General features: G+C 73.1%; 3 protein-coding genes across 4 annotated transcripts in view; 1 reads left to right on the top strand and 2 right to left on the bottom strand.

The window, feature by feature from the left end:
* The window catches only part of TNXB (tenascin XB), a 59,511-nt gene extending 57,089 nt beyond the window's left edge, over window positions 1-2,422 (top strand). Inside the window, exons 42-44 of the mRNA XM_043497179.1 lie at window positions 799-960; window positions 1,487-1,650; window positions 1,933-2,422. Coding sequence (XP_043353114.1) covers window positions 799-960; window positions 1,487-1,650; window positions 1,933-2,013 — 407 coding nt within the window. The 3' untranslated portion in view covers window positions 2,014-2,422. The remainder of the gene's footprint in view (window positions 1-798; window positions 961-1,486; window positions 1,651-1,932) is intronic.
* Window positions 2,423-2,521: 99 nt separating this feature from the next.
* LOC119842680 (steroid 21-hydroxylase) lies at window positions 2,522-9,288 on the bottom strand. 2 transcript variants are annotated; one of them, XM_038371073.2, is made up of 10 exons: window positions 9,191-9,287; window positions 8,733-8,822; window positions 8,309-8,463; window positions 7,615-7,710; window positions 6,920-7,027; window positions 6,545-6,631; window positions 6,125-6,349; window positions 5,029-5,198; window positions 4,487-4,590; window positions 3,855-4,161 (listed from the first exon to the last, which is right to left on the bottom strand). In XM_038371073.2, the coding sequence occupies exons 1-10, from the start codon at window positions 9,273-9,275 to the stop codon at window positions 3,881-3,883; spliced, it is 1,401 nt and encodes a 466-aa protein (XP_038227001.2). In that variant the 5' UTR covers window positions 9,276-9,287; the 3' UTR covers window positions 3,855-3,880. The 2 variants fall into 2 exon arrangements, with proteins under 2 accessions (XP_043353149.1, XP_038227001.2); XM_043497214.1 differs by lacking the exon at window positions 5,029-5,198 and having other exon boundaries at window positions 2,522-4,161; window positions 9,191-9,288.
* A 3,550-nt stretch (window positions 9,289-12,838) lies between these two features.
* CENPA (centromere protein A) lies at window positions 12,839-15,607 on the bottom strand. The gene is made up of 6 exons (XM_043497493.1): window positions 15,602-15,607; window positions 14,852-15,063; window positions 14,631-14,752; window positions 14,364-14,467; window positions 13,833-13,910; window positions 12,839-13,604 (listed from the first exon to the last, which is right to left on the bottom strand). The coding sequence occupies exons 1-6, from the start codon at window positions 15,605-15,607 to the stop codon at window positions 13,470-13,472; spliced, it is 657 nt and encodes a 218-aa protein (XP_043353428.1). The 3' UTR covers window positions 12,839-13,469.
* Window positions 15,608-22,876: the final 7,269 nt, after the last annotated feature.

Here is a 22,876-nt window from a genome sequence, read left to right as displayed (position 1 = left end):
CCCAGAGCCGGGAGAGAAACCAGGCATCCGGACTGCCCCCTGGCGGAGCAGAGAGAGAACGGAGCAGAGAGAGAACCCAGGCATCCGGGTGGCCCTGCGATCTCCCCCCGACCCTCCTCCCCCCAGAGCCGGGAGAGAACCCAGGCATCCGGGCTACCCCCTGGCAGAGTAGGGAGAGAACCCAGGCATCCGGGCTGCCCTGCGATCCCCCCTGAGGCCCCACTCCCCCCAGAGCCGGGAGAGAACCCGGGCATCCGGGCGGCCCTGCGATCCCCCCCCGACCCTCCTCCCCCCAGAGCCGGGAGAGAAACCAGGCGTCCGGACTGCCCCCTGGCGGAGCAGGGAGAGAACCCAGGCATCCGGGTGGCCCTGCGATCCCCCCCCAACGCTCCTCCCCCCAGAGCCGGGAGAGAACCCAGGCATCCGGGCTACCCCCTGGCAGAGCAGGGAGAGAACCCAGGCATCCGGGTGGCCCTGCGATCTCCCCCTGACCCTCCTCCCCCCAGAGCCGGGAGAGAACCCAGGCATCGATGCTGCCCCCTGGCGGAGCAGGGAGAGAACCCAGGCGTCCGGGCAGCCCTGCGATCCCCCCTCTACTCCCCCCAAAGCCGGGAGAGAACCCAGGCATCCAGGCTGCCCTGCGATCCCCCCTGAGCCCCACTCCCCCCAGAGCCAGGAGAGAACCCAGGCGTCCGGGCTGCCCCCTGGCGGAGCAGGGAGAGAACCCAGGCGTCCGGGGGGCCCTGTGAGCCCCCCTCCCCCCAGAGCCGGGAGAGAACCCAGGTGTCCTGCCCCCAGGTAACGACGCGCTGCACCAGCTGACGGCTGCGGCGGAGCAGGAGCTGTGGGTGGATCTTCGGGCCGGCACCGAGGCTGCCTACGCCCGGTACCAGCGGTTCCGGGTCGACCCCCCCAGCGAGCACTACCGCCTCCACCTGGACGGCTACCGCGGCACGGCCGGTGAGGGCTAAGGGATGGCTGGGGGGACACAGGTGAAAGGGAGGCGAGGGTAGCCAATGGGGAAGAAAGGGGGGATCATGATGGGGGGTGCTGGTGGGGAGGCAGAGGACGAGGATGGATGGGGGACAGCAGGGGGTTGCTATGTCGGGGGTCAGTGGATTGGGGGGTCTGTGTCCTGGGAGGGATGGGGGACAGTGGGAGTTGCTATGTCGGGGGGGTCAGTGGATGGAGGGTCTGTGTCCCGGGGGGCATGGATAGGGGCTGGGGGGTGTCTGTGTCCCAGGGGGGCTACAGGAGCAGTGGGAGTTGCTATGTTGGGAGGTCGGGGGGGGTCTGTGCCCCAGGGGCTCTGGGTGGACAGTGGGGGGGTTGCTATGTTGGGGGGGTCAGTGAATGGGGGTGTCTGTACCCCAGGGGGGCTGGGTGGGGAATGGGGAGGACAGCAGGGGGGTCCAATCCCCAGGAGTGGTTGGGGGAGGGGTGCTGTCCCCCCACAGCCCCCCCTCACCCCCTGCCCTCCTCCCAGGTGATGCGCTGAGCTACCACTCGGGCAGCGTCTTCTCCACCCGGGACCGGGACCCCAACCGGCTGCTGATCCCCTGTGCAGTGTCCTACCGCGGGGCCTGGTGGTACCGCAACTGCCACTACGCCAACCTCAACGGGCTCTACAGCAGCCGCCAGGACCACCAGGTACGGCCCGCCCGGACGCCTGGGTTCTCTCCCCGCTGCGGGGGGCAGGATGCCTGGGTTCTCTCCTGGCTCTGGGGGGGCTGGTGGGGAGAGCAGGGGTGTGGACTGGGAGCCAGGACTCCTGGGTTGGCCCATCCCAGGGCAGGAAATTAACTCCTTCCCATCCAGCAAGTCCAAGCCAGTTGGGAAACTGAGTCATGGATTGCACTTAGCACTATTACAGAAGTTGCTGAGGGGGTCAGTGCTGGGGGGTCTCTCACCCCCCATTTCTGCCCCCCCCAGGGCGTGAACTGGTTTAACTGGAAAGGCTTCGAGTTCTCCATCCCCTTCACCGAGATGAAGCTGCGGCCACGGCGGGGCTGAGCTGGACGGACGGACAGACAGACGCGAGAGGGAGGGAGGGAGGGAGAGCGAGCGAGCGAGCGAGACCGCAGCACTGCCGGGAGCCACCAGGGGGAGCCGGGGCATCACGAGGAGACCCCCCCATGAGGCCCTTCCACCCCCCATGAGACCCCCCTCCCCCACAGAGCCCCCAATGCTTAATTCCCTCCCCTCACCTAGCCCCTCCTACACACCCCGGGGGGGTCCCTGCTTCCCACAGTGAAGGTGGGGGGTCTGTGCAGCAGGCCCAGCCCCAAGGGGCCACCCCAATCCAGCCTGGTGGGGGGGCAGGGCAGATGGAACCCAGGAGTCCTAACCCCCAGCTCCTCTGGGGCTCCCATCACCTCCCCACTTAGAAGCGGGGGCCTGTGGGGAGACAAGGGAGCAAGCAGGGACCCCATCTGTGGTGGAGCAACGGAGATGGATGGACCCAAAGCACCTTTATTCTGACTGAAACGGCCCAGATGGGCGAGGACCTTGGGGAGGGCAGAGTTAAGGGGGTTTGCAGGGAAACCAGGGGGGCAGAGTTAAGGGGGTTTGCAGGGGGCTGTTCAGAGTCTATTGAGTGATATAGTTTATATATTAAAAAAAAACAGCTGAAAATGTTACAAAAACCCCCCAGTGAATGAGAAACTGTTGGGGCCAGGGACAGGTGTGGGGTGGAGGCTCCCCATGACCTGGAGGGATGCAGGAGGGGGGGATATGAGGGGCTTGGAGGGGTCCCTGGGGCACAGAGTACAAGGGGGGTTGGGGGCTCACTGCAGTGGTGGATCAGTGGGGGGTTCAGGATGGCAAGAGGGTCACTTGGAGACCTGGTGTCACTGGCGGGATGGTGGTTGGGGCTGTGGGGAGGTTACTGGGAGTTACGGGGTCACTTGGGGGTTCAGGGAGATGTGACAGGATCCCTGGGGTGCTGTGTGGCACCCCTGGGCCCCCTTCACGCTCCAGCTCACCTCGCTGTGGGGAGGACCCGCCCCAGCCTTTGTACCGGAGGGGAGCCCCCGAGCGCGCGGCGCAAACCCCATTTTAGGGACAATAGAACCCAGGTTTATTAACTCCAGAGCTAGCCGGGAGGTGATTAGCGTGGGAGGCACCGTGGGGCCGAGCTCGTTACCGAAGCGAATGCCCAGTGAGCGCACCGGCTAAAGCTGACACCTCCTCGCGGGCGGGTTTGGCTCAGCTGTTTCCTCCCCCCACGGGATGTTACATTCGTAACCCCCGGGCCTCTCCCTGCAGCCTGGGGCCAGTCTCCTCAGTCAGTGTCTTCATCTTCCCAGCGGCCGTGTGGGGGGGGAGGAGAAAGGCCAACGCAGGAGGCCCCCCCCCGCGTTTCTACCCTCGGCCCCTGTGCTGAAGACACTTGCCCAGACGTGCAGATGGGCTTTGCTGAGTCCCGGGGCCGGGCGATCCCCCGGCATGGCCTTGTGCACCCGGGTCGCAGAGCAGAGCAGCCCCGGTGCATGGGGCTCGGGCAGCCCTCAGGGTCGAGGAGCGCCCGCCTGGGGGGGGCTCACCGCCGGTCCCAGTAACCCCCCCACAGCAGCAGCAGCTCACAACTCCCTGCACCCCAACGTGGCCCACGCTGGAACAGGCCAGCGGGTCTCAGCACCTCACGGGTTTCACACGACACGTCACACGGGGGCTGTGTGTGAGACAGCAGAGCCCCGGGGGAATGATGGATACGGGGGCACAGGGCGCTGCTTTGAGGTGCAGGGTGTCACAGGAGGCTCAGCAGGGGCCCCAGGGGTGGCGGGGGGGTTAAGGGCAGCAATGGGAGCTATGGGTTCACTAGGGGCTCGGGGACGGGCCCCCAGGGCAGGACACGGACCCGGAAGGGCTCCAGGGGGGGCTATGGAGTCACTAGGGGTTCGGGGGGCTCGGGGAGGGGCCCCCGGGACAGGACACGGACGCGGAAGGGTGGGCAGCGCACCACGGTGCCGTACAGGCCCCGCAGGGACGGGAGGGCGCCGGGAGCAGGTGGCTCCAGCCGGAACTCGCGCAGGACGTGCCCGAGGAAGACGAAGATCTCGGCCCGGGCCAGCGTCTCCCCCAGGCAGGCCCGAGCCCCACAGCTGAAGGGCAGCAGGTTGCGCTGGGCCAGCCGGGGGTCGTCCGCCTCCAGAAACCGCTCTGCGGGAGTGGGAGAGAGCCATCAGCCGGGACCCAGGGGTCCGGGCACCGCCCCCCCCCGCCCCCAATGAGAGAGTCGGAGACCCAGTTGTGTGGGGGAAGGTCAGCCCCCAGTGCCAATGAAAGACAAGGACCAGGCATCCAGGTGGGGTCAGCCCCCAGCCCCCCCATGAGAGCCAGGGATCAAGGCATTCGGAAGGAGGGTCGACGCCCAGCCCCCATGAGAATCAGAGATCCAGGCGTTCAGGGGGTGGCTCAGCACCCTGCCCCGTAGCTGGGGGAGGGGCTCAGGAGAAGCTGCGGGGGCAAGGGGGGGGGGCCGTACCTGGCCTGAACTCCAGGGGGTGGCTCCAGGTGCCCTCGTCGTGGTGGGCGGCGAAGAGGTTGGGGATCACGGTGGTGCCCTTGGGGATGGTGAAGCCCGAGAGGCTGCAGGGAGGGGGGAGGTGTCAGATTGGAGAAGGAGCATGTGCCTGGTGTCCCCCCATAGTGCTGTGGGGCAGACCATGGGGCACGGCGGGAGAGGGGTACCTGGTGTCCCCCGTGGTGCTGTGGGGCAGGGTGGGGGATGGGGGCAGGGCAGGGATGGGGGCCGTGGGGCAGGGAGGGGGAGGGGTACCTGGTGTCCCACATGGTGCTGTGGGGCAGGCCGTGGGGCAGGGCGGGGTACCTGGTGTCCCGTGTGGTGCTATGGGGCAGGGTGGGGGATGGGGGCAGGGAAGCCATGGGGCAGGGTAGGGCGGGGAGGGGAGCCTTGGGGCAGGGGAGGGGAGGAGTACCTGGTGTCCCACGTGGTGCTGTGGGGCAGGGCGGGGGAGGGATACCGGTGTCCCCATGGTGCTGTGGGGCAGGGTGGGCGAGGGGTACCTGGTGTCCCGCGTGGTGCTGTGGGGCAGGGCGAGGGGCGCCACGGGGCGCAAGCGGAGCGTCTCGGAGATGGTGGCGCTGAGCAGGGGCAGTCGGTCCCGGTCCCCATAGCTGGGGAGGCGCTCGGGGCCCAGCACCCTCTGCAGCTCCGTGTGGATCCCATCCTGGACCTGTGGGGGGACCCCATGGACGCTCACCCCTCCATAGAGCCCCCCCATAGACACTGACCCCCCCCATCAGGGATCACGCAGTGCTTTATGGGGGGGGAGGATGGTCCTGCCTGCTGTACAAACGGGGAAACTGAGGCAAGGAGCAATGGGACTTGGTTACGGTCACCCACAGAGACCCCCAAACCCCTCCCTCAAGACACCAGCCCCCCAACCACTGAGTCCCTTGTCCACACCCCCAACAAGCCCTGGGGACACCCACGGACAAGCAGGGCAGTCATGGGGCAGGAGTTTGGGAGGGCAGATCGGTGGGGAGGTACTGGGGGTATGAGGGTCGGAGGTACAGGGGTTTGGAGGCGCACATGGGGTGGTACAGTAGGAAGGCCACAGCCCAGGTGAGCAGGGTGGCAGTGGAGGATCAGGGGGTACGGGGAGCTTTGGGAGTATGGGGAGGTTTGGGGGTACAGGGGTTTGGGGCTCACCTGGGCATGGTGCAGCAGGAAGGCCACAGCCCAGGTGAGCAGGGTGGCCGTGGGGGGTCAGGGGGTACAGGGAGGTTTGGGGGTACAGGGGTTTGGGGGTTCAGGGCTCACCTGGGGGTGGTGTAGCAGGAAGGCCACAGCCCAGGTGAGCAGGGTGGCCGTGGGGGGTCAAGGGGTACAGGGAGCTTTGGGGGTATGGGGAGGCATGGGGGTTCGGGGCTCACCTGGGCATGGTGTAGCAGGAAGGCCAGAGCCCAGGTGAGCAGGGTGGCTGTGGGGGGTCAGGGGGTACAGGGAGGTTTGGGGATACAGGGGTTTGGGGGTTCGGGGCTCACCTGGGCGTGGTGTAGCAGGAAGGCCACAGCCCAGGTGAGCAGGGCGGCCGTGGGGGTCAGGAAGTACAGGGAGCTTTGGGGGTATGGGGAGGTTTGGGGGTTCGGGGCTCACCTGGGGGTGGTGCAGCAGGAAGGCCACAGCCCAGGTGAGCAGGGCGGCCGTGGTCTCGGTGCCCCCGATGAAGAGGTCGACGAGCGCCATGTGAACGTGCTCCGGGGTGAGGCCCCCCTCGGCCGTGGGGTCCCCCCCGGCCCCGGCCCCCGCCCCCCGTCGCTCTTCCAGCAGCTGCAGCATGTGATCCACCATGTCCCGGGCGCACTCGGGGCGCAGCGACTCCTGGGGGGACGTGGGGGTGAGGGAAGGGAAGGGAATGGGGACCCCCAAACTCCACACTAGGGACCCTGCACCCCCGCCCCAGAGACCCTGCACCTCGATGCCCAAACCCCGCCCCGCGGACCCTCCACCCTGTACCCCAGAGAACCCGACTCCATACACCACCCCGACTCCCACCCCTGCCCCAGAGACCCCCACCTGGTGCCGCTGGATCTGGGCCCGGACGAAGGCGTCTCGGAACCGCACCTGGAGCAGGAGCCGCCGCAGGGCCCCGCTGGGGAAGACCTGGGGGGACCCCGAGACTGAGATTCCGGCGCCCCCTGCTGGCCCCCCACAGCGCCCCCGCTCCCTTCTGGCCCCCGCGGAAAGCGCCGCCCCACAGCGCCCCCCGCCGGCCCCCACAGCGACACCCCCCTCCCCGCCCCACAGTTCCCCCGCTCCCTACAGCTCCCCCCCTCCACCCCACAGCACAACTCCCCGCCCCACAGCGCCCCCCGCCGGCCCCCACAGCGACACCCCCCTCCCCGCCCCACAGCGCCCCCGTCCCCTGCTGCCCCCCCCCCGCCCCCTCACCCTCAGCAGGGGCAGCGCGTCCAGCGCCCGCACAGCGCCCCGGCCCCACAGCGCCACCAGCTCCGTGATACAGTCGTGGATGTCCTGGATGGCGGCGGCGTCCGGCATCTGCGGGGAGGGAGCGGGACGGAGCCCCCCAAATCCCCCCGGCCCAGGCTGGGCGCCAGGGGGCCCTGCCCCGCCTCCCCGGACGCCTGGGTTCCCTGGGGGTGCGTTCCGTCCTCCGCCTCCCCGGACGCCTGAGTCCCCTAGGGATGCGCTCCGTCCCCCGCCTCCCCGGACGCCTGGGTCCCCGGGGTGCGCTCCGTCCCCCGCCTCCCTGGACGCCTGAGTCCCCTAGGGATGCGCTCCGTACCCCGCCTCCCCGGACGCCTGGGTCCCCGGGGTGCTCTCCGTCCCCCGCCTCCCCGGACGCCTGGGTTCCCTGGGGGTGCGCTCCGTCCCCCGCCTCCCCGGACGCCTGGGTCCCCGGGGTGCGCTCCGTCCCCCGCCTCCCCGGACGCCTGGGTTCCCTGGGGGTGCGCTCCGTCCCCCGCCTCCCCGGACGCCTGGGTCCCCGGGGTGCGCTCCGTCCCCCGCCTCCCCGGACGCCTGGGTTCCCTGGGGGTGCGCTCCGTCCCCCGCCTCCCCGGACGCCTGGGTCCCCGGGGGTGCACTCCCCGTCCCGGACGCCTGGGTCCCCACCCTGGGCTCACCATGGGTCCGAAGGCCATAGCACAGATGGTGCGACAGGTCTGCAGCGAGAAATCTTCGGCCACGTCCACAGCGGCCCCCCCATAGCTACGGAAAACCTGGGGGGCAGAGAGAGGTCAAGGGGGTCCAGCACCCCCCGAGTCCCTGGGTCCAGGACAAGGCGGATCCCCGGGGGGGGACGGGGGGCAGGGGAGATCCGGGTTCCAGGCCCGGGTGGGAAGTGAGATGTCATGGGGGTCCCTGTTGGGGGGTTTCCTTAGGGCGAGTGCCCACGGGAGGGGGAGGGGTGGGGGTTCCCAAGGGTGAAGGGGGTCCCTTTGGGCTGTGGCATTTCCCTGGGGTTAGGCAGGTCCCCGGGGCGGTCCCCGGGATCCCTGGGATGAAGAGGGTCCCTCTGGGGGGTGGACATTCCCTGGGGTTAGAGGAGTCCCTGCGGGGTCCCCTGGGTGGAGGGTCCCCGAGGAGTGTCTGGGATGAAGACGTTCCCTATGGGGAGTGGGAGTTCCCTGGGGTTAGGGGTCCCCGGGGGGCCCCAGGGGTAAGGGGATCCCTGGGATGAAGGGGGATGGGAGTTCCCTGGAGTTAGGCAGAACCCGGGGAGTCCCAGGAGGTAAAGGGGGGTGGGAGTTCCCTGGGGCTGGGGGTCCTGGGGGGCCCTGGGGTTAGGGGGGTCCCCGGGGCGAAGGGGGCCCTCACCTGGCAGAGCGCGGCCGCCTGCACCCCCAGCACTGGGTCCAGCTGGAGGCGCTGGGCGCGGGCCAGGGCGGAGTGAGCCACTTTGCGCTGCAACCGCCAGCCGGGGGTGAAGTCACCCAGGGACAGATCATGGCCCCCCAGGGAGATGAGATCCGCTGCGGGGGGGGGGGGGGAGGGTTAGTGACCGGCTGGGAGAGACACCCCCACCCTCACCCAAGCCCCCGGGACCTATCCCCATCCCGTCCCAGCATTAACTCTGGACCCTACTGATGGCAGGACCCAGGAGAGTCGGAGCTCAGAGAGCTGGAGGAGGGCTGATCCCCCCCAGATAGCTTCATGAACAGCCCCCCAAAGTCCTCTGGCAACACATCCCCCACCGTCATCCCACAGCCCCCAACCCCCTCAGTCCCCAGCCCCCCATTACCAACGAAGCTGGAGGGGCGCCCGGCGAAATCGAACCATTTCTGGGTCAGGGCCTGGCGGATGGAGTCCACGCTGTTCAGCACCACCACGTCTGGGGGCACACACGCCGGGGGGGGTCAGCTGTGGTTTTAACCCTTCCCCCCCCCGCCTCTAGCAGGGACACACAACTGGGGGGAGGCTGGGGTTAATAGGGGGACCCCGGCCAGGTCAGAGCAGGGAGGGAACAAGCTGGGGGCACCCAGCCAGGGCCCGTGGGCAAAAGGGGGAGGCCATGGGGGGAGGGGCCCCTGGGCAGGACACATGGGGGAAGGGGGGCCCAGTGGGGAGAAGGAAGGAGGCGGGGGGGGCCCTGGCCTGGGCACATGGGGAAAGGGGGGGGCCAAGTGGGGGAGGGGCCAGGGCACAGGGGGGAAGGGAGGCCCCAGAGGGTTCCAGCAGGGGGGCCCCAGCCCCGCTCACCCTTGGCCCCGAAGCGGAGCCGGTAGACAGGCCCGTAGCGCCGGGCAAGCTCCAGCAGGTGCAGGGGCAGCTCGGGGTGCAGCATGTGGGGCAGCCCCCCCACCAGGGGCAGGGCCCAGGGGCCGGGCAGGGCACTCAAGCCGCCCCCCCTGCAAGCCCCACGTCGGCCCCCCAGCACGGCCAGGGCCAGCAGCACCAGCAGTAGGAGCAGGGCGGCTGTCAGCATGGCTGGGGCCTCGGGGCGCGGGCGGGATATAAAGCCCCAGAGCCGTTCGTCACGGGGCCTTGGAGAGACAGGCGTGACGCAGGGCGCCCCTCACTCCCGACCCGGCCCCCCAGTGCCCCTCACTCCCGACCCACGGCCCCCCTCACTCCCCACCCGGCCCCCCAGTGCCCCTCACTCCCAACCCCCAGTCCCCCGCTTCGCCGGCACCCCTCACTCCCGACCCCCGGCCCCCCAGTGCCCCTCACTCCCAACCCCCAGTCCCCCTCTTCGCTGGCACCCCTCACTCCCGTCCCACAGCCCCCCCAGTGCCCCTCACTCCCGACCCACGGCCCCCCTCACTCCCCACCCGGCCCCCCTGTGCCCCTCACTCCTGACCCGCAGTCCCCTGCTAGCCCAGCCCTGGGGCTCAGAAGTGACTTCTGGGTAACTTCGTTTTCATTAACTTGAGGTCAGAGCCCGGCAGTGGGCCGGGGTCTGGGGGTCCCACTGACATAATACCGGGCGTGGGTCCCTGGCACTTTACTGTGGAGGGCGTTGAATAGGCAGAAACCAGCCTCTGGGAATTTTGGGAACCCACAAAATCTCTCGCAGGTTTCCTGGTGACCGATTGCTCTGACGGGCGGCACGGCAGGGGTTCGAACCGGAGTCCCGGGGCATGTACATGGCACGAGCAAGATCTGGTTTATTCTGGATCCGTTCACGCCTAGGACCCGTTCCCTGCCCACAGCTGGGCAGCTGCCAGGGGGCTCGCTTGGGCAGGATCGAAAGGATAAAAATGCAAGAAGCAATTTGGGGGGGTGGGTATTGGGGGGCAGGATGGGATTAAATAAACGTCCCCCGCGGCATGGGGCTCTTTCTGGTGTCCCTCGTGTAACCAGCCCCCAGCCCCACCCCAGAGCCAGCCGCGTCCCAGCGCCGGGGACTCCGTGTAACCAGCCCCCAGCCCCACCCCAGAGCCAGCCGCGTCCCGGTGCCGGGGGAGGGGGCTCCATGTAACCAGCCCCCAGCCCCACCCCAGAGCCAGCCGCGTCCCGGCGCCGGGGGAGGGGGCTCCGTGTAACCAGCCCCCAGCCCCACCCCAGAGCCAGCCGCATCCCGGGGCCGGTGCCGGGGACTCCGTGTAACCAGCCCCCAGCCCCACCCCACAGCCAGCCGGGGGAGGGGGCTCTGTAACCAGTCCAGGAAGCCAGTCCCAACCTTGAGGCACTGTCAGCACAAATCATCCTAGCGCGTCACCCTCCACCCTTGACTCTGGGGGACCCCGGTCACCATGGGAACAGCAGGGGGGGTCCCATCCATCAGCAGGTGCTCGGGCGGGGGGGGTCACGGACACACACACCCAGGGGGTTTCAAAATACTTGTTTAAATTGGGAGATAAAGAGGCCCAGAGGCAAAATGGCAGGGACGGGGGTGGGTTCCAGGATCCCCTCCCCCAGCTGCTGCCCCCTCCCTGAGCAGGCTCCCCACCTCCCTCCTACCCAGCCCACCCCACTGCAACAATAAAAAGGGGTAAACAGTGAGGTGACAAAATTTACAGAGGATACAAAACTACTCAGGCTAGTTACATCCCGGGGGACTGCAAAGAGCTGCAACGGGGTCCCCCAAACCCGGGTGACGGGGCAGCTGGAAAACATCATCCCCACTCAACGCATCAAATGACGGGGGCTGAATTAGCAGTTACCCCTCAAGAAAGAGCTTGGAGTCACCGTGGAGAGTTCTCTGAAATCACCCACTCAACGTGCAGCCAAAACCCTGAACAGAAAGCTGGGAACCACTGGAAAGGGACAGAGAATATCCCGCTGCCTCTCCAGAAATCCATGGGACGTGCGCAGCTTGAATACTGCGCGCAGATCTGGTCGCCCCGTCTCCAAAAGGATCTATTGGAATTGGGAAAAGTGCCACAAACGGGCAACAAAAATGATTAGGGGGATGGAGCAGCCGCCCTACGAGGAGAGGTCGATAAGACTTTTTTAATTAATGGGACTTATCAGTTGGAAAAGAGACACCTAAGGGGGGGTAGGATCGAGGCCCATAAAATCATAACGGGTCTGGAGAAAGTCAATAAGGTCACGTTATTGACCCCTTCTCATAACACATGAACTAGGGGGTCACCCAATGAAATGAATCAGCAGCAGGTTTAAAACGAATAAAAGGAAGCTTTTCTTCACACAACGCACGGTCAACCTGTGGAACTCCTTGCCAGAGGATGTTGTGAAGGCCAAGACTATAACATGGTTCAAAAAAGAACTAGATAAGTTCATGGAGGACAGGTCTATCAATGGCTATTAGCCAGGATGGGCAGGGATGGTGTCCCCGGCCTCTGTTTGCCGGAAGCTGGGAATTGCCTCGCTAATTGCCCTGGTCTCTTCATTCCCTCTGGGGCACCTGACACGGGCCACTGTCGGCAGACAGGACACTGGGCTAGATGGGCCTTTGGTCTGACCCAGTCTGGCCATTCTCATGTTCTTATAATTGTGACAAAGTGGGGGATTTTCTTAGTGCTTTGCATGAGCACAGTGTGTGCCTCAGTTTCCCTTCAGTGCTGCATGTGAGGAGGTGGGGGAAGGGGGCTTGTTGGTGCAGAGGGCCAGGCGTGACCTCGCCCAGCAGCTGGGACCGGAGGCCCAGGCCATCTTGGGAGCCAGTGGGGGAACAACCGGCAGGAGAGAGGGGGCCCAGGTAACCTGTTTGCCAGGGGAAGAAGACAAAGGGCGGAGGAGGGGCTGTTGGGGAAGGGGATATAGGGGCTCGGCTGGAAGGAGGGGGCACTGGATAGGGGACAAGGAGCAGCCAGAGCCTCAGGGGACGGGGCCAGACCCGAGCCCCTGGGACCTGCCAGGGCTGGGTCCAGACGCTCACTAACCCCTGTGTGAGGCTGGAGGAGAGTCCCTGCAGGCTGGAGATCGGGGTGTGGCGGGGGGGGGGACATGCAGCAGGGAGGGGGGTGCACTGACCGGGGGATGGCATCTAGTTCTGATGGGCCTGTCTGTGCAGGGGTGGGAGAGAGGGGGTGACTCCACTGGAGGGAGGAGACTGGAGCTGGGGGGGGTTGGACCCAGGTGAAACTGGACAAAGGCTGGGGGAGGAGCTGGGGGGGAGAAGGGAGACTGGGGGGGGGGGGGGTCGGTTTCAGTTTGGGGCTGGGTGGTGGAACTTACTGGCCGGCTGAGAGGCCCGGGGAATCCCAGGAAGAGGGGTGCAGGGCCCAGACTCCCCCACACTCCATGACAGGGGGTGGGGGAACAAGGGGACTCCCTGAGGGGCCCACTGCAGAGCCAGGCAGCTGGAGGCTGAGAGGTGCGGTCCCAGGAGGTGGTGGGGCCCATGGTTTAACCCCCGAGAGAGAGCAGCCCCCCCCGAGAAGGGCTAGCACCCTGAAGGTGGGGTCGCCCCAGGGCCATAGCGAACCAAGAGACAATAGGGACAATTTCAAACCAACTTTATTGACATCACTGCAGCTGCCTTGTACAATACACACAACGTACGGGCCCGGCCCCCCCGATCCAGGGGCCCCCCTCCCCCATAATGGGGGCCTGGGACAGCGCCTGGCTGGGGGGTAAGTGCTAGTCAGAGGAGCCCCACTGGGGGTGAGACACGCCCCCACGCCCTTCGCTGTGGCTCCCTCTCTCCACCGGGGGGGAGGGGGGGTGGCTCTGGGGCAGGAGAGAAGTTAATATCAGAAGTTAAAACCCTGTGCAGCCCCCCACCGCCCGGAGCTGGTAGGCCCAGGACTCCTGGGGTACCCTGGCCCCAGGCTCAGACTGGGGGGACCCTGTGGAGGGGATCAGGGGATTAAAAATAGCAGGGAAAGGGGGGCTCAGATAAAACCTCCCTGGAGGATTGGGGGGCAGAGGGGGGTTGGTGAGATGGAGGCTCAGGGACAGGTTGGGCCCCAGGGAGGTTCTGGGGGGGCCCCGGGGAGGTTTCCAGGTCTGGTCCCTGCTCCACCCAGCCTGTTGTGGACACCACCGATGCGCTGGGGGCTCGCAGGGCGGGTCCAGCTCCCCTCAGCCCAGGCCCTGGGGGCTGCACCGGGGAGACTCGGGGCCCCCCTCAGCCCAAGCCCTCCTGGATGCCGCGGATGCGCCGGGCCAGCTGGATGTCCTTGGGGAAGAGGGTGACGCGCTTGGCGTGGATGGAGCAGAGATACGAGTCCTCCAGCAGCCGCACCAGGAACGCCTCTGCTGCCTGGGGGGGGGAGGGGGAGGTCAGGGGGAGCCCCCACAGCCCCCTGAGGGAGCCCCCACAGCCCCACAAACCATCCCTTCCCCCACAGCCCAAAGCACGCCTCCCCCAGGACACTCCCCGCCTCCCTCCCGCAACTGCTGGGGCAGCCCAATAGACCCCAAGGCCCCCTACCCCAGGGATCCTCCTTCTCCAGCCCATTTCGACCCCCTCTGCCCCCCAGCCCCTCACCTCCTGCAGGGCCAGCAGGGCCATGGCCTGCCAGCGAAAGTCCACGCCCCGGGTGTACATCAGGCAGATCTCCCGCACCTGGGGAACGGGCAGCGGGTGAGACCAGGCTGGCGGAGCCGGGGGGCACGTTGCTGGGCCCATGGGGCAGACCGGGGGGAGGGGAAGGGAGATACTGGGCTGGTTGGGTCCATGGGGCAGAGTGGGGGTGGGGGGGTTGCGGGGTCCATGGGGCAGAGGGGAGCAGTGGGGTCCCAGGGGGCATAGGGTGGCCTGGCGGGGCAGGGGGTCCCGGGGGGGGCTCACCATGCAGGAGAAGGAGGCAGGGGGGTTCCAGGGGGCAGGGGGGACTCCTGGGAGAGCTCGCCACGCGGGAGAAGGAGACGGGGGATGCCAGGCCGGGGGGGCTCGCCACGCGGGAGAAGGGGGCGGGGGGGTCCCGGGGGGGCTCGCCACGCGGGAGAAGGGGGCGGGGGGTCCCGGGGGGGCTCGCCACGCGGCAGAAGGGGGCGGGGGGGTCCCGGGGGGGCTCACCACGCGGGAGAAGGGCAGTTTGCTGATCAGCAGGTTCGTGCTCTTCTGGAATTTGCGGATCTCCAGCAGCGCCCGCTGCCCGGGCCGGTACCGGCGCCGCAGCCCTGGGGGAGCAACGGGGTTAGGGGGGCTGCGGCCAGTTCCGGGGGCAGGGGAGATCCGAGGGGTCCTCAGGGCGGGGATCCCGGCGGGGCGGGGGAGATGGTCCGGGGAGGGGGGGCGGGGATCCGGGCGGGGGCAGAGTGACGTAAGCCCCCAGGCACTTACCGGGCGGGCGGCGGCGCGGGGGGGGGCGGCTCGGGCCGGCGGGGGGAGCGGCGCGGGGGGGCGGCGGCCTTGCGGCGGGAGCCGGGCCGCGGGGGGGAGCCGCGCTGCATGGCGGGTGCGGCCTGGGGGAGAGAGAGGGGGGGTGAGCGGGGAACCCCGGAGTCCGGGCCCCCCCGCCGCGCTGCAGCAATAACGTCACGACCTCCCTCCCCGCGCTGCACCTCAATGACGTCACCCCTCCCCCGCCGATGACGTCACAGCGGCCCCACCAAGCCTCCCGGGCCCCTTCCGGCCTCGGTGACGCCACCAGCGCGCGCTCAACCCCCGCGCTGACGTTCCCGCGGCGGCAGCGACGTAGGCGGCTCCCCGCGTCTGCCCGGGCGGCGGCGGCTCCGAGTCGCTGGGATTCAAACCTCCCGCGGGGCCCCGCCCCCTGGCGTCACTTCCGGCGCGCTCCAACTCCGGCGCCGCCCGCACCGGAAACCCGCGAACGCGGCCGCTCTGCGCCGCCGGCGGACCCGCCTCTATGGTCCCTCTGTCCGCGAGCGCTCACGTGAGTCGAGGGCTCGGCCGGCCGGGGGGCGTCAGAGCCCCCAGCGCGGGACTCGCTGACACGTGACGCGGCGGGCGGGCGGGGGGGGCGGGGTCTGTCGCGAGCCGGACGATGGGGCGGGGTCCACGGCGCGACGACGTCACACACCGTCCGTTGGGCGCGAGCCGGCTCTTGCCCCGCCCCCGGGGTGACCGGGCCCCGCCCACTCCTGTCCCCCTCCCCCCCGGGCGTCACGTGACCGCCCGTCCGACCCTGCGCCGGTCCCCGCCCCGCCCCCCACAGCCCCGCCCCACGGGGTTCAATCAGAGCCCAGAGACCCGCCGAGCTCAGCCGCTTTATTGGGGGGGGGGGGCGGGAGGTTCCGTGCCTGGGGGGGCGGGTCCTCGGGGCCCCCCCGCGCCGGCCGCGCTCAGTCGACGTCCATCGCGGTCACCGTCTCGTCCAGCAGCTGGAGCCGCAGGGGGGCGACGGCTTCGCTCAGCACCGCCGAGGTGCCGGCCCGGTACCGGCCCTGCCTGCGGTGGGGGGGGCGAGTCAGCCAGCGCCCGGCCCGGCCCCCGCACCAGCCCCCCAACTCCCCCCCTCTGCCCCCCCGGCCTCCCGGGTCCCCGCCCCGCCTGCCCCCCCGGCCTCCCGGGTCCCCGCCCCGCCTGCCCCCAACCCCCTCCCGGCCTCCCGGGTCCCCGCCCCGTCTGCCCCCAACCCCCCTCCCGGCCTCCCGGGTCCCCGCCCCGTCTGCCCGCAACCCCGGCTCTGCCCCCCCGGCCTCCCGGGTCCCCGCCCCGCCTGCCCCCAACCCCCCCCCCCCCGCCTCCCGGGTCCCCCCCCCCCCCCGCCCCCAACCCCCCCCCGGCCTCCCGGGTCCCCGCCCCGTCTGCCCCCAACCCCCCTCCCGGCCTCCCGGATCCCCGCCCCGTCTGCCCCCAACCATCCTCCCGGCCTCCCGGATCCCCGCCCCGTCTGCCCCCAACCCCCCCGGCCTCCCGGGTCCCTGCCCCGTCTGCCCGCAACCCCGCCTCTGCCCTCCCGGGTCCCCGCCCCGCCTGCCCCCAACCCCCCCCCCGGCCTCCCGGGTCCCCGCCCCGTCTGCCCCCAACCCCCCTCCCGGCCTCCCGGATCCCCGCCCCGTCTGCCCCCAACATCCTCCCGGCCTCCCGGATCCCCGCCCCGCCTGCCCCCAACCCCCCTCCGGCCTCCCGGTCCCCGCCCCGTCTGCCCCCCACCCCCCTCCCGGCTCCCCCGCTCCGTCTGCCCCCAACCCCGCCCCCGGCCTCCCGGGTCCCCGCCCCGCCTGCCCCCAACCCCCCTCCCGGCCTCCCGGGTCCCCGCCCCGCCTGCCCCCCGGCCTCCCGGGTCCCCGCCCCGCCTGCCCCCAACCCCCCTCCCGGCCTCCCGGGTCCCCGCCCCGTCTGCCCCAACCCCGCCCCGGCCTCCCGGGTCCCCGCCCCGCCTGCCCCCAACCCCCCCCGGCCTCCCGGGTCCCCGCCCCGCCCCCACGGGTTCCAATCAGAGCCCAGAGACCGGCCGAGCTCAGCCGCTTTATTGGGGGGGGGGCGGGAAGTTCCGTGCCTGGGGGGCGGGTCCTCGGGGCCCCCCCGCGCCGGCCGCGCTCAGTCGACGTCCATCGCGGTCACCGTCTCGTCCAGCAGCTGGAGCCGCAGGGGGGCGACGGCTTCGCTCAGCACCGCCGAGGTGCCGGCCCGGTACCGGCCCTGCCTGCGGGGGGGGGGGGCGAGTCAGCCAGCGCCCGGCCCGGCCCCCGCACCAGCCCCCCAACTCCCCCCCTCTGCCCCCCCGGCCTCCCGGGTCCCCGCCCCGCCTGCCCCCAACCCCCCTCCCGGCCTCCCGGGTCCCCGCCCCGTCTGCCCGCAACCCCGGCTCTGCCCCCCCGGCCTCCCGGGTCCCCGCCCCGCCTGCCCCAACCCCCCCCCCCGCCTCCCGGGTCCCCGCCCCGCCTGCCCCCAACCCCCCCCCCGGCCTCCCGGGTCCCCGCCCCGTCTGCCCCCAACCCCCCTCCCGGCCTCCCGGATCCCCGCCCCGTCTGCCCCCCAACCATCCTCCCGGCCTCCCGGATCCCCGCCCCGTCTGCCCCCAACCCCCCCCGGCCTCCCGGGTCCCTGCCCCGTCTGCCCGCAACCCCGCCTCTGCCCTCCCGGGTCCCCGCCCCGCCTGCCCCCAACCCCCCCCCCCGGCCTCCCGGGTCCCCGCCCCGTCTGCCCCCAACCCCCCTCCCGGCCTCCCGGGTCCCCGCCCCGTCTGCCCCCAACCCCCCCCCCGGCCTCCCGGGTCCCCGCCCCCCCCGCCCCCCAACCCCCCCCCCGGCCTCCCGGGTCCCCGCCCCGTCTGCCCCCCACCCCCCTCCCGGGTCCCCGCTCCGTCTGCCCCCAACCCCGCCCCCGGCCTCCCGGGTCCCCGCCCCGCCTGCCCCCAACCCCCCTCCCGGCCTCCCGGGTCCCCGCCCCGCCTGCCCCCCGGCCTCCCGGGTCCCCGCCCCGCCTGCCCCCAACCCCCCTCCCGGCCTCCCGGGTCCCCGCCCCGTCTGCCCCCAACCCCGCCCCCGGCCTCCCGGGTCCCCGCCCCGCCTGCCCCCAACCCCCCCCGGCCTCCCGGGTCCCCGCCCCGCCCCACGGGTTCCAATCAGAGCCCAGAGACCGGCCGAGCTCAGCCGCTTTATTGGGGGGGGGGGGCGGGAAGTTCCGTGCCTGGGGGGGCGGGTCCTCGGGGCCCCCCCGCGCCGGCCGCGCTCAGTCGACGTCCATCGCGGTCACCGTCTCGTCCAGCAGCTGGAGCCGCAGGGGGGCGACGGCTTCGCTCAGCACCGCCGAGGTGCCGGCCCGGTACCGGTACCGGCCCTGCCTGCGGGGGGGGGGGCGAGTCAGCCAGCGCCCGGCCCGGCCCCCGCACCAGCCCCCCAACTCCCCCCCTCTGCCTCCCGGCCTCCCGGGTCCCCGCCCCGCCTGCCCCCCCGGCCTCCCGGGTCCCCGCCCCGCCTGCCCCCAACCCCCTCCCGGCCTCCCGGGTCCCCGCCCCGCCTGCCCCCAACCCCCCCCCCGGCCTCCCGGGTCCCCGGCCCGTCTGCACCCAACCCCCCCTCCCGGTCTCCCGGGTCCCCGCCCCGCCTGCCCCCAACCCCGCCCCCGGCTCCCGGGTCCCCGCCCCGCCTGCCCCCAACCCCGCCCCCGGCCTCCCGGGTCCCCGCCCCGCCTGCCCCCCCGGCCTCCCGGGTCCCCGCCCCGCCTGCCCCCAACCCCCTCCCGGGTCCCCGCCCCGCCTGCCCCCCGGCCTCCCGGGACCCCGCCCCGCCTGCCCCCAACCCCCCTCCCGGCCTCCCGGGTCCCCGCCCCGCCTGCCCCCAACCCCCCTCCTGGCCTCCCGGGTCCCCGCCCCGCCTGCCCCCAACCCCCCCCGGCCTCCCGGGTCCCCGCCCCGCCCCACGGGGTCCAATCAGAGCCCAGAGACCCGCCGAGCTCAGCCGCTTTATTGGGGGGGGGGGGCGGGAGGTTCCGTGCCTGGGGGGGGCGGGTCCTCGGGGCCCCCCCGCGCCGGCCGCGCTCAGTCGACGTCCATCGCGGTCACCGTCTCGTCCAGCAGCTGGAGCCGCAGGGGGGCGACGGCTTCGCTCAGCACCGCCGAGGTGCCGGCCCGGTACCGGCCCTGCCTGCGGTGGGGGGGGCGAGTCAGCCAGCGCCCGGCCCGGCCCCCGCACCAGCCCCCCAACTCCCCCCCTCTGCCCCCCCGGCCTCCCGGGTCCCCGCCCCGCCTGCCCCCCCGGCCTCCCGGGTCCCCGCCCGCCTGCCCCCAACCCCCCCCGGCCTCCCGGGTTCCCGCCCCGTCTGCCCGCAACCCCGGCTCTGCCCCCCCGGCCTCCCGGGTCCCCGCCCCGCCTGCCCCCAACCCCCCCCCCGGCCTCCCGGGTCCCCGCCCCGTCTGCCCCCAACCCCCCTCCCGGCCTCCCGGATCCCCGCCCCGTCTGCCCCCAACCATCCTCCCGGCCTCCCGGATCCCCGCCCCGTCTGCCCCCAACCCCCCCCGGCCTCCCGGGTCCCTGCCCCGTCTGCCCGCAACCCCGCCTCTGCCCTCCCGGGTCCCCGCCCCGCCTGCCCCCAACCCCCCCCCCGGCCTCCCGGGTCCCCGCCCCGTCTGCCCCCAACCCCCCTCCCGGCCTCCCGGGTCCCCGCCCCGTCTGCCCCCAACCCCCCCCCCGGCCTCCCGGGTCCCCGCCCCGCCTGCCCCCAACCCCCCTCCCGGCCTCCCGGGTCCCCGCCCCGCCTGCCCCCAACCCCCCTCCCGGCCTCCCGGGTCCCCGCCCCGTCTGCCCCCCACCCCCCTCCCGGGTCCCCGCTCCGTCTGCCCCCAACCCCGCCCCCGGCCTCCCGGGTCCCCGCCCCGCCTGCCCCCAACCCCCCTCCCGGCCTCCCGGGTCCCCGCCCCCCCCCCCGCCCCCCCGGCCTCCCGGGTCCCCGCCCCGCCTGCCCCCAACCCCCCTCCCGGCCTCCCGGGTCCCCGCCCCGTCTGCCCCCAACCCCCCCCCCGGCCTCCCGGGTCCCCGCCCCGCCTGCCCCCAACCCCCCCCCGGCCTCCCGGGTCCCCGCCCCGCCCCACGGGTTCCAATCAGAGCCCAGAGACCGGCCGAGCTCAGCCGCTTTATTGGGGGGGGGGGCGGGAAGTTCCGTGCCTGGGGGGGCGGGTCCTCGGGGCCCCCCCGCGCCGGCCGCGCTCAGTCGACGTCCATCGCGGTCACCGTCTCGTCCAGCAGCTGGAGCCGCAGGGGGGCGACGGCTTCGCTCAGCACCGCCGAGGTGCCGGCCCGGTACCGGTACCGGCCCTGCCTGCGGGGGAGGGGGCGAGTCAGCCAGCGCCCGGCCCGGCCCCCGCACCAGCCCCCCAACTCCCCCCCTCTGCCTCCCGGCCTCCCGGGTCCCCGCCCCGCCTGCCCCCAACCCCCCTCCCGGCCTCCCGGGTCCCCGCCCCGCCTGCCCCCAACCCCCCCCCGGCCTCCCGGGTCCCCGCCCCGCCTGCCCCCAACCCCGCCCCCGGCCTCCCGGGTCCCCGCCCCGCCTGCCCCCAACCCCGCCCCCGGCCTCCCGGGTCCCCGCCCCGCCTGCCCCCCCGGCCTCCCGGGTCCCCGCCCCGGCTGCCCCCAACCCCCTCCCGGGTCCCCGCCCCGCCTGCCCCCCGGCCTCCCGGGACCCCGCCCCGCCTGCCCCCAACCCCCCTCCCGGCCTCCCGGGTCCCCGCCCCGCCTGCCCCCAACCCCCCTCCTGGCCTCCCGGGTCCCCGCCCCGCCTGCCCCCAACCCCTCCCGGGTCCCCGCCCCGCCCCACGGGGTCCAATCAGAGCCCAGAGACCCGCCGAGCTCAGCCGCTTTATTGGGGGGGGGGGCGGGAGGTTCCGTGCCTGGGGGGGCGGGTCCTCGGGGCCCCCCCGCGCCGGCCGCGCTCAGTCGACGTCCATCGCGGTCACCGTCTCGTCCAGCAGCTGGAGCCGCAGGGGGGCGACGGCTTCGCTCAGCACCGCCGAGGTGCCGGCCCGGTACCGGCCCTGCCTGCGGTGGGGGGGGCGAGTCAGCCAGCGCCCGGCCCGGCCCCCGCACCAGCCCCCCAACTCCCCCCCTCTGCCCCCCCGGCCTCCCGGGTCCCCGCCCCGCCTGCCCCCCCGGCCTCCCGGGTCCCCGCCCCGCCTGCCCCCAACCCCCTCCCGGCCTCCCGGGTTCCCGCCCCGTCTGCCCGCAACCCCGGCTCTGCCCCCCCGGCCTCCCGGGTCCCCGCCCCGCCTGCCCCCCCGGCCTCCCGGGTCCCCGCCCGCCTGCCCCCAACCCCCTCCCGGCCTCCCGGGTCCCCGCCCCGTCTGCCCCCAACCCCCCTCCCGGCCTCCCGGGTCCCCGCCCCGTCTGCCCGCAACCCCGGCTCTGCCCCCCCGGCCTCCCGGGTCCCCGCCCCGCCTGCCCCCAACCCCCCCCCCCGCCTCCCGGGTCCCCGCCCCGTCTGCCCCCAACCCCCCTCCCGGCCTCCCGGATCCCCGCCCCGTCTGCCCCCACCATCCTCCCGGCCTCCCGGATCCCCGCCCCGTCTGCCCCCACCCCCCCCGACCTCCCGGGTCCCTGCCCCGTCTGCCCGCAACCCCGCCTCTGCCCTCCCGGGTCCCCGCCCCGTCTGCCCCCAACCCCCCCTCCCGGCCTCCCGGGTCCCCGCCCCGTCTGCCCCCAACCCCCCTCCCGGCCTCCCGGGTCCCCGCCCCGTCTGCCCCCAACCCCCCCCCCGGCCTCCCGGGTCCCCGCCCCGTCTGCCCCAACCCCCCTCCCGGCCGCCCGGGTCCCCGCCCCGCCTGCCCCCAACCCCCCTCCCGGCCTCCCGGGTCCCCGCCCCGTCTGCCCCCCACCCCCCTCCCGGGTCCCCGCTCCGTCTGCCCCCAACCCCGCCCCCGGCCTCCCGGGTCCCCGCCCCGCCTGCCCCAACCCCCCTCCCGGCCTCCCGGGTCCCCGCCCCGCCTGCCCCCCGGCCTCCCGGGTCCCCGCCCCGCCTGCCCCCAACCCCCTCCCGGCCTCCCGGGTCCCCGCCCCGTCTGCCCCCAACCCCCGCCCCCGGCCTCCCGGGTCCCCGCCCCGCCTGCCCCCAACCCCCCCCGGCCTCCCGGGTCCCCCGCCCCGCCCACGGGTTCCAATCAGAGCCCAGAGACCCGCCGAGCTCAGCCGCTTTATTGGGGGGGGCGGCGGGAGGTTCCGTGCCTGGGGGGGCGGGTCCTCGGGGCCCCCCCGCGCCGGCCGCGCTCAGTCGACGTCCATCGCGGTCACCGTCTCGTCCAGCAGCTGGAGCCGCAGGGGGGCGACGGCTTCGCTCAGCACCGCCGAGGTGCCGGCCCGGTACCGGTACCGGCCCTGCCTGCGGGGGGGGGGCGAGTCAGCCAGCCCCCCGGCCCGGCCCCCGCACCAGCCCCCCAACTCCTCCCCTCTGCCCCCCCGGCCTCCCGGGTCCCCGCCCCGTCTGCCCCCAACCCCCTCCCGGCCTCCCGGGTCCCCGCCCCGTCTGCCCCCAACCGCCCTCCCGGCCTCCCGGGTCCCCGCCCCGTCTGCCCCCAACCCCCCTCCCGGCCTCCCGGATCCCCGCCCCGTCTGCCCCCACCCCCCCCCCCGGCCTCCCGGGTCCCCGCCCCGCCTGCCCCCAACCCCCCTCCCGGGTCCCCGCCCCGTCTGCCCCCAACCCCCCCCCGGCCTCCCGGGTCCCCGCCCCGTCTGCCCCCAACCCCCCTCCCGGGTCCCCGCCCCGCCTGCCCCCCCGGCCTCCCGGGTCCCCGCCCCGCCTGCCCGCAACCCCCTCCCGGGTCCCCGCCCCGCCTACCCCCAACCCCTCCCGGGTCCCCGCCCCGTCTGCCCCCAACCCCGCCTCTGCCCCCCCCGGCCTCCCGGGTCCCCGCCCCGCCTGCCCCCAACCCCCCTCCCGGGTCCCCGCCCCGCCTGCCCCCAACCCCCCCCCGGCCTCCCGGGTCCCCGTCCCGCCCCACGGGGTCCAATCAGAGCCCAGAGACCCGCCGAGCTCAGCGGCTTTATTGGGGGGGGGCGGGAGGTTCCGTGCCTGGGGGGGCGGGTCCTCGGGGCCCCCCCGCGCCGGCCGCGCTCAGTCGACGTCCATCGCGGTCACCGTCTCGTCCAGCAGCTGGAGCCGCAGGGGGGCGACGGCTTCGCTCAGCACCGCCGAGG

Source organism: Dermochelys coriacea, chromosome 14, assembly GCF_009764565.3.
Source record: "Dermochelys coriacea isolate rDerCor1 chromosome 14, rDerCor1.pri.v4, whole genome shotgun sequence".
NCBI lineage: Eukaryota > Metazoa > Chordata > Testudines > Dermochelyidae > Dermochelys > Dermochelys coriacea.
This window is presented reverse-complemented; position numbering and strand designations above follow the sequence as displayed.